We start from the raw sequence: 10225 nt of genomic DNA on the forward strand, positions 1-10225 counted from the left end.
AATATATATAATATTAAATTCTACTATCAATATAGTTAAATTGTAAATTTTATGGGGCTCAATTCTCACTCTAGACATAACATGATTCCGCCTTATTTATGCAATCATAATTTCATTGTGAGAATTAATTTAAATATAAATTATATTTAAGAAAATTTTATTTCTATATAAATGTTTTAACAACTTAACTTAATACGGAGTGTAGTGCAATAATTGAAATATTATTTCTATATATATATATATATATATATAATAAATATAAAGAACTGTAGGGTTTGATACTTTAGGGGGAAGGAAATGGTTTAACCTTAAAATATGGGGCAATTGATACTCATCAATAAATTTTAATCATCCGGCGTGAATCTCGATGCACGACACAGATCTCGAGATAACCTTTTCAGCAACAATTTGTTAAATCTTAATAAAAAGTCATTTAGAGCTTCGATTTCAGCAAACTTATAGTCAAACTAACCAGCTTGATGAGACGGACATAATGATATCAAAATTAGTGCAATCCGAATTAGATCAAATTCAAATCAAGTCATTAAACCGCAATTAAAAGTTTTTCGAACTTATTTTGAAGATCAAACGAATGTCAAATCTAGCAAGGCTATAGTCGAATCGAGCATCTCGACATAACAAATCCAATAAGCTCAAGGTACTCAATTTCGACATCGTTAGGCACTCAAATGTTCATCAAAAGTAGTCTAATTAAATGAAGCTCTTCGGATCTTCCGATTAAAGTTGTACATTTTCTTGCATTAATTGCACCCATAACACTGTAAATAGAGTCTCTATCCCTCTCTTGAGGAAAGAGAGAGCTTGATGGTTGGAGAAATAACTTGAAACTTTGAGAAGAAACTGAAGTCAAGCACCACTTCTGCTGCCGTCAACCATCGTTAGCTGTCGTAAACCACAGACGAACGCCGTCAACAATCACCTATCGGCATCAAGCTCCTGTTATCTTCAACCACCGCTGGTTGTCATCAACCACCTGTTGTCGTCAACCACCGTCGATCGTTGTTGACCGCCATCGATTATCGCTCATAGTCGTCGACCAACACCCATCAAATTCCACCGATCACAATCAACTTCCGCTCACTTCTTACAAGTTCATCTGTGCACCGACCTCCGAAGAGCGTTCATCCTTTTCCCAACTGTGGGACGATGGACTGTAAATGTAATATCCAGTTTATAATGAATTTATTCAGCTTGGCTAGACCCCGTGATTTTTCACTTTTCTGGACTTTCCACTTAAAAACTTCTGGTGTCAACACTAAAAACTTCTGACAACACCACTAGTTTATTCTCTCTTATATAATTGTGTGTTGAATCTTTATATCAAGCTAAGACAATAATATATTACTATACCGCAGTAAATTTTCTAACCGACATCAATATATATATAGTATATATATGCACACACTTAAGAAACGACATCATCACCTTAAAGATAGGAGCAGAACCAGCATTAACTATTAGAGTTGGTAAGACCACAACGTATCTATTTTTTATTAGTATGGGAAGTAGGCAAAAATTACTAAATTATCTAAACTACTAAATTTTATTATTTATATAACAAAATCTCAAATTTCAAATGAGACATTGTCTGACTTAAAATATTTTCCTATCAATCACTCAAAAAATTTTCTCAAAATCTTGAAATTAGATACCATGTTTTGATACTTATTTAAGAATTAAATAAATAAGAAAATATTATTTAATAAATTTCTGAATTTAACACATTTTGAATATATTTGCCCCTTTCATAATTCATCGTCCACCACTTTCTTTAAGGCAATGGCCAGTCAATATTATTATCAATGCTTTAAATTCACAGATATGGCATTCAATTTCAAACTGTGTTGGCTTCTGGCAATGTAAAATGCATTAATGTTCACTCTCATCCCTGTCATATAGCTAATCTCCTTCAAATCATGAATAGAATAATTATTGCATCTATGACTTCAAAGTTCAAACCTTAATTACAAATAATTAAGTTGACATTACGCTAATTAATTTAACCAAAACATCATTAACTCTCTCACAAGTCACAATGCACAAAAATCAAGGCAGCATCATTCCAATAGTCAGTCTTAAGTTTGTTTAATCCGACTTTAGTTACATTGTAATAATCATGTCCAGTCTTTTACACTATCCCAGAAGCAGTAATTCAAACAAGTAAAATAAATAAATTAAAGTACATTTATTCATAATTAAAGCACATTTATTTCCCCGACAATGAAAATGTTTTTTAATGCAAATTAAAAAGAAAAAGAAAAAAGATGTATCATCAGATCCTATGCGTAAGTTCAAAGGATTTTGAACTTAAATCAAAATCATCTTCTTTCTTAAATTTGAATTTAGGTTTTTTAAATGAATAAGATTGGTTAGATTTTGTGATAACCTTATATTTTCATGATTTTGTAATTTCATGTTATTAGTATTAAAATAATTAAGTTAATGGTATGCCATACATTAAGTTATTCTTAATAACAAAATAAATAAAATTAAAAGAATTGACGACCCCAACAACTATCAACACTTTTGATGATAATTTGATTTGACTCACAATCTTCACCTAGGTATCTGGGTTCGTATAAAAGTGCGCGTATTGCTTTTATAATATAAGACTCTACTTGAGTTCAGAATGTTGATCTCACAAGGAAGGTGACAGAAGCTTCGTAGTAATAACAACCTAATGATGAATTCTAGCCTACTACTTTCTGGTCCTAGAATCCTAAAGCGAATTTCAGGTTAGAATCCTAATTCAAACAACCAAAATTGCAGCTTAGGCGTCAGTCCACAATCAGCACATTTGCTCCATTTGATTCTATTTCGCTCTGATTTAGTCCAAATTCATTTCAATGCTCCTACCTGTTATACATGAATCATAAACATAAAAACAGCTTACATTAAAGTACAGTTTTATTTAAAAACATGTGTAAAAAAAGAAGAAATTAAGTATATCCAAAGACATATCAAGATTTTTAATTAGAGATACCTTACATATTATCTATATTAACTTTCCTTAAAAAATGATTGCTTATTCTTTAGTGAAGTAAATTGTTATAGTAGTCTTTAATCATCTGCATATAGTAGACTAATTACAATCATGTATTAGTAGTGAACTATTTATTTACAATGTGCAATCATCCAATATATACCATATGTTAAATAGTATGGATATATTTGCTATCATTGTCGATTGGCATGACTCCTATCATTTCTTATTCATATTGTTCATCAATATTGTTTCATTGTTTATGTCTATTATCATTCAATGTATGACATCCATCAAACTACTCGCCATTCTCTAATTACATAACACACTTCCATTAGTTGTCAACCATTTCTTTGTTGGCCATCTATTTGTCACCAACTATTGTTTGGTGCTTAGTGTGTTATTTGATATTTGCTATTTTTCTATTTCACCATCTATTGGATTCCTACATCATTATACTTTAAATAAAATGTAGTGAAATTTATCTTCCATCTGTCGCCTGCTATCATAAGTCATTTCTCATTGTCTAACATATATTATCATATGAATTAAACATTTACTTATCATTTCATTTATCCCCCTTCATTTTAAAGTGGGGCAATCCCACATCACCCACTATAAGTTGCATGCAAACTTTAAGTCATTTGATGATTCCAAATAATCAGACTCTAAATTACGTGTTAACTCTATGACATGCCAAATTTATGCCATCACGCCAATTCTAGCTTACACTCGGATTGATAATATGGGCTTGTTCTAATTGTCTACTAACTCAACTTTCTAGTAAATTTTCATTGCTTTTTTATTCAAAGTCACTCTATTTCAAGCCTAAACTAATTGCAAATGAAACCCTAACTTTTAATTATCTAATTTTCTTTTATCTTAGAAACTAAAAGACTAATTTTCTCAATTATCTCTATTCAATTGTCAACTCAAGATTATTTTTAACTCAAAAGCTCTAAATTTTAACATCATCATTTCTAAAGAGAATTTATTTATCAATGCATTATAGTTAATATTTTTTATATTTACTTCATCTTAGTGTTATAAATACATACATAAATATGTGTATTTCACTTTAAAAAGATAATAATTGTGTTATTTTTATCTGATGTTATAGATTTGAGATGTATGTGTATAGCAAAAACATATCAGATTGAATCTTTTAGAGGGATGACCCACAACCAGAACGACCCACAGTCTGAACTACCCACAACATGGGCAACCCAGAGCCTGAACAACTCATGGTCTGGATAACCCACAGACTAGACGACCGACCCAACTTAGATGAGCGACCCAGCTCAACCAATCGAGCAAGCCTCACCGAATCATAGCTTTACAAGGTCAGCCAACTGGGCCAAAAGGTAGTCAAACCATTAGCTCACACATGTGAAATACCCAAAATATCATGTAAAACTCCATTAAAGCTTGGGCAAGTATGTAATTTCGCATATTGTACTCTTCATTTTCTTTAAAAAGAGGATCATGAATAAAATAGATACAAGAGGCCCTAGAAGACCCCAATTGCCCATATTAATATTAATTATTGTGCATCTCTCTCTCTCTATTTTTTCGTAAGCTCTAATTCTTGGGGTGTGATTCATGCACAAACCAGGATTGAACATCCTAAAAGGTGATGTAAACGTGGATTATGCATCAAATAAAAAGAGGAGCAACACAAGGAGAAAAACTATGGATTAATTTAGGCTCAATTAGCTCCAGTTTGGCTGTGAATGTGGATCATGCATCAAACAAGAAGAGAAGCAACACAATGAGAAAAATTGAGGATTACTTTTCGCCCGACTAGCTTCAATTTGGCCAGTTCAGGTCTCAATCGACCTAACCAATAAGTCTTGTAGCCTAGATGACCAGCAACGTGTACGACCTGCATCCTAGACGGCCTGAGGCATGGACGACCGACCCGGCTTAGATGACAGACCCAATTCAACCGCAGAGCTGAACCTGCTGACACTTTACCCAACCATTTAACCACATCCACTGGGTCATTTCTGCTCGACCACCTCTACTCAGCTGTCTGGATGCGACTAAAAAAAGCTGCAATAAAATGTACAGATGACAATTCAATGTAAAATGTCTCATAACCCTCCTTACTTTTTCATTAAGCTTTTTCGTTAATATGAATATAAAGATTTTGCCACAAACACTCAGGTAACTTGCCTCTCACAAGTAAATTTCCAAAAAGTAAGGTGAAGTAGTCTACATAATTTAAACTCTACTTGGTTGTCTAACCCACAATTCCAAACCATCGATAAAATCCTACGCTCCTACCCCGACACTGGTCAAGCTCTAAAGGTGGTGCCCTACCCATTAGCCATAAGATCCACAATGAGTAGCGTACAAATCATCCCAGCATGAAATTTGGATGGATTACCCCCGCGAAGACCGTGAGAAGATATGCTTAAATTGTTTGGTGTAATGTGTGGCCCGTCCAAGGCAACGATCTAATCGATCGACCAAGATAAGGGTGATGAAAAACTTGGTTAATGTGATGGCTTCTCAAACTCAATCCATCAACTTTCACTGTCTTTAGAATATCTTCCAAAATCACCACTTTTTTTTACTTAAATAATTTTTTTTTCTCAAAGTGTTCAAAAATCGATAAAAGATGATAGGGAGAGGAAGAAATGATTAAAGTAATTTAAAATTCGTATGGCTAAACTTTTATATTATTTGCAGTAATTATTTTCATGAAATGAGCTCTTGCCAGCGAAAAATTATTCATACGGATCAGACAACTTGCGTGCGTTGTCCGATCCGGACCGTAGATCACCTAATCTACGGTCCCGATGTATTTTGGTGGGCCTCACCTAAATTTTTTTTTATTTATAAAAAAACGGAAATAATCCTGACCGTAGATCACCGTGATCTACGGTCAAGATCGAAAACCGCATGCAGAGATGCATAAGATGCCCGCACGCAATAATTCCTCCTTTCCAGCACAATAAACAGCTGCACTACATAAAGCGCCAATTTAACCCCACCTACAAAAACCAGAAAACATTTAAGCCCGCGTGTGCCTTATTCCTTCTCCCTCCCGCTCGCTCACCTTCTCTCTTTCCCACTGTAACCTCCGCCGCGTCGGCAAAGCTCCGCCAGCAACAATGGCGTCCGGCTGGAACAAATCCATACTCTGCAACTCCAACGCTTTGAAAGACGTTTACCTCCCCAACTCTACCACATCATCAAAGAAATCCGGCACTCCCGCTTTCTCCTGCACCAGCTCATCCCAAACTCTTCGCGACGTCGTCTTCCTCATCCCTAATAAAGTCCCCCCTCCCCCCAAAAAATCCCGAAGCCCTCATTCTAATTTCCCCCAAAACCCTAAACCAAATCCTAAATCCAAACCCAAATCCAAACCCAAGGCATTATCCATCCCGTCGCCACCTCCTTCCCCCGTCTCCCTCCCAACCCTCGTCGATTTGCCGCCGGGACACTCTTCCCGCCGCGTCGTCGAGCTAATCTTCGAATCGAGCTGGTCGCCACGAGGTTCAATCTCACCTTTCCCCGGCGAGATTGAGATGCTCTTCCGCGTCCACCACCCGCCGCGCTCCGTCGCTCGCTTCGAGGACCACCGTTCCGCTGTCCGATCTCGATCCGACGATCCTCGATGCGCGGCAGATGGCAATGAGATGATGCGGTTTCATCCTTCTGTCGCCGCTTCGGCAGCCGCCGGCGCGTCTACAACGCCGGGCTGTTTGTCTGCACGGTAGGTACGATGAAGGGAGTCCGCACCTTCGCCGGAAGCGGTAGGGCGCATGCGACCGCCGGCGATGGACCGGGCCGTCGGGCCATGCTGGTTTGTCGTGTCATAGCGGGCCGGGTTAGGGATGGGCCTGATTCGAGTTCGGAGGCTGACTCGATCCGCGTGGGGAAAGGGGAGTTGCTTGTCTTTGACCCGAGGGCCGTACTCCCCTGCTTCCTAATTATCTATAAAATTTCTCTTTAATTAATTAATACGATGATATTGAAATAGCTACAGCTTTTATTATTATTATTTGGATTTTTTTTTTTTTTTTTTTTTTTTTTTGGGGTTTGGTTAACTCTGGGGGGTTTGGGTTTTGCTAACTCTGAGGAGTTATTATGATAAATATTTTGTTATTTTGCATTATCTTGTATTTTATTAACTTCGTTAATGGATCTGGTCAGGTGCTTAACGAAAGACAATTAGGATAAGACTCTCATCAACATTAGTTGAAATGCTGAATAGAAGAGGCCAGTTAGGATCAATTCAAAGGCAAATTAAAATAGATCCGATGGGATTTTAAAGATGTGGCTATTTGACATTCATTTATTTGATTTATCCTTCAATCGCAGCTAAGAAATAAAATGTAAGATAGAAAAAATAGAGACAGAGAGAAGAATGCACAATAATAAATAGTGATTTGAATTGTCGATTAGCCTTTTTATGAGGAAATTATCCCTCTATAATGTACAATATATGAAATTACATATTTATCTCTACTTTAACAAGAGTGTTACAGTACATATGAATTTTATTCAAAAATGCATTAGGTTGGATCACCCTATGACTGGGTCAGTTGGATTTAGTCTACTCAAGTTCGACAAGACTTGCTTGTTGGTCTTCAATTAATAGGGGTGTCGGTCAGCCCTTAATGGTCTTCGGGTCGGCCAAGTTTGACTCGATTGGTGTTGGTAAATTGATTTATTAGCTTGATTCCCGATTGTTAAACTCTAGGTAAGGAACTTCTATTGATGGAGTAAGGTTATGCTATTGGGTAAATGGTAGATCATCATAAACCAACATGCACCTTAGTCCTTGATGAGGCGATCCTTCGGGATACTTGAAATGATAATGTGATGGTTAGCTCTTGGCCCCATATGAGGACAATTGGACGCTTATGTGAGATTGCCAGTGATGCTAAATGCTTGCTTAAGTCGTATTATAAGAAGAATTAGATTAATGCACTCACTTGACTTTAGTAACTTTAACTTTCGGTTAGAATTTAGAATCAGAGTTTTTTAATATTTTGAATTTCTAATAGCTTATTGTTACTGTTCTATCGGTTGGCCATTGTTTTTTCGTCTATGAGCTCTCCTTTGTTGTTGTACTTTATATTTTATTTATTGGATTTTCTCAAAATTTGTGAATGTGTATATATATATATATATATATTGAAATATTAAAATCCTAATATTTTAGCTGCTATTTATGTTCATGTTTTTGTCAAATTTTATGTCAGCTGTGAACATAGTGAGAACTTTACTAAATCGAAAATTTATAGAATCATTGGTTTTTTTTTTTTTTTTCTTTTTGTTAAATAGAAAATTGCATATATTAATCAAATTTATATTAATCAGCGTGGAAGTATGAGTGGCTGCTTAAACGGTTCATTCCGATCTGATTGTTTAAAGTTCTGTTTTTAAAATCTATTTTCCGGAATACCTTGCGGGACTACCAGGTGGGGTCGGTCTTTCTAGGTTTGTCAAAATGATATATTGTCATGCTTAATTAGTTAATGCGGCTGTAATGTCTGTAGTTTGAACCCAAATATTAAATTTCATCTCAGATTCAGTATGGTGAGAAGTATGTTTCATTTTGAAAATAATGGAATTATTGATTATGATGGAATATTAATCATAACCATTAAGAATCTTAAGGAGATCTAATTGACCCAGAGACATATATACATATATATATATATCTACACACACACACACACACGGGAAAAAATGCGTACATAAGACGTACGCAAAGATGCGTACGTCTGGGACACATTGAGGGAGATTAAAAGACCCATTAGTAGAAGGTCAAAAAACTCAATCAAGTGTGAACCCATAAACTAGGGTCCGAAGTTGACCTGGCGCAAACCGTCCGAGCCGAAAACCAAGTTCGATCAGGTCGAGAATAGACATCAGTCAAGCTCTAGCACCCAATCTAACTCAAGGAAAATAACTCACCAGACATTTCATAAACGCCTCTGATACATCATGATGCTAAGGATCGATAATGTTATACTTCAAGGGCTTCTTGAAGAACTTTTTAGTTAAAGGGTGAACTACATGTCAGATTACGATGATTCACACTCTGTCTGGCAGCTTAGTCTCATTCTATCAACCAGAGTTCCTTATCTAAGGAATAATAGTCAGTAGTTGAAATAGAGCAGCCAACTGGTATAATCAGCCTGAACGAGCTAAGTACATTGGAATCGAAGACCACCATAAGCCGATTGAAAACCCCAATTCGGCATAGTCGGACGACCGGACCTCAACAGGTCAGGGTTGGAGCCTTTCCTTTTCGATGGCGATATCTCTCCTCTTCAGCAACACGCTTTAAAATAAGTTTTGAATTGGACTTAGTTAGTGCTTGGGCATGACAAAAATGGATGCTTGACTAGCTTCCTTCCTTTCCCACATCATGATGAAAGTTGTAGTAGGTGCCAGAGGAGTCACAGGCTCTTTTGTCTGACTCCTCTACATTAGTCACCAAGTAGTTAGGAGTTCTTTCCAACTCCCGATGTTGTTCTCTCGGATCCATCAGAGTAGGCTTTCTCTTAAGAAGAATTAACTCCCCACTAAATAATCTTTGAATTGTGTTTGCGGTCTTAGAAAATAAAATGAATGTAATCCAAACATGAGGACCCTTTTTTGGGGTTGGCAGTGATATCTTTCTGCTCAGCGCCTCTCTGCTTGTCGCTCCAGCAGCTTTCAAGCAGGTGGCCTTCTTTCGTGTTTTCTTCCTAGCATTCATAGAAATCTCATCTGCCTCCCGATGTGCTTCTTCGGCATCCAAATTCTTCTACATCTCCAATGTTATAGCACCAAATCAGTCTGGATTCAAAACCCAGTTCGCTACCACACAATCAGTCCATTCATAGACTAATAGTCGTTTCCCTTCAACATGTTGCGCCTCATCTCGTGTTTGCGGAGGCACAAACTTCTTTATATACATCCCCTTGTTAGGCGAGTCACAATCCTCCAATCAATCAAGGACCCCAGAAGGAAGTGATGCTCCAATCCTTGATCTTGCTCTCAAGGTCCAACAAGGAGAATTTATCGGTCGACCCAAACAAGATATGGTTGTCTAGCTTGATTCGGAAGGAGAAAACGTAGGAGAAGACTTCCCACGACCAAAGGATCCCAGTGTGACGGCAGTAAAGGATGTATGTAATTATGGCAGCGATCTAGTTTGATTGAAAGTAGACAGAAGCTCGTGGCAAAAATGCAGTAGGAGACCCCGCT

At 36.8% G+C, this 10225-nt stretch overlaps 1 protein-coding gene across 1 annotated transcript; it reads left to right on the forward strand.

Moving 5' to 3' along the window:
* Positions 1-6098: 6098 nt before the first annotated feature.
* LOC110034055 lies at positions 6099-6997 on the forward strand. Its single transcript, XM_020738299.1, has one exon. It carries the CDS (start codon positions 6127-6129, stop codon positions 6733-6735), a length of 609 nt encoding a protein of 202 aa, XP_020593958.1. The 5' UTR covers positions 6099-6126; the 3' UTR covers positions 6736-6997.
* Positions 6998-10225: the final 3228 nt, after the last annotated feature.

The sequence above is a fragment of the Phalaenopsis equestris genome, unplaced genomic scaffold, assembly GCF_001263595.1.
Source record: "Phalaenopsis equestris unplaced genomic scaffold, ASM126359v1 Scaffold001339, whole genome shotgun sequence".
NCBI lineage: Eukaryota > Viridiplantae > Streptophyta > Magnoliopsida > Asparagales > Orchidaceae > Phalaenopsis > Phalaenopsis equestris.

Bases quoted from the DNA above. Each gene is read 5' to 3' on its own strand.
- LOC110034055 (XM_020738299.1), top strand. From the start codon at position 6,127: ATGGCGTCCGGCTGGAACAAATCCATACTCTGCAACTCCAACGCTTTG.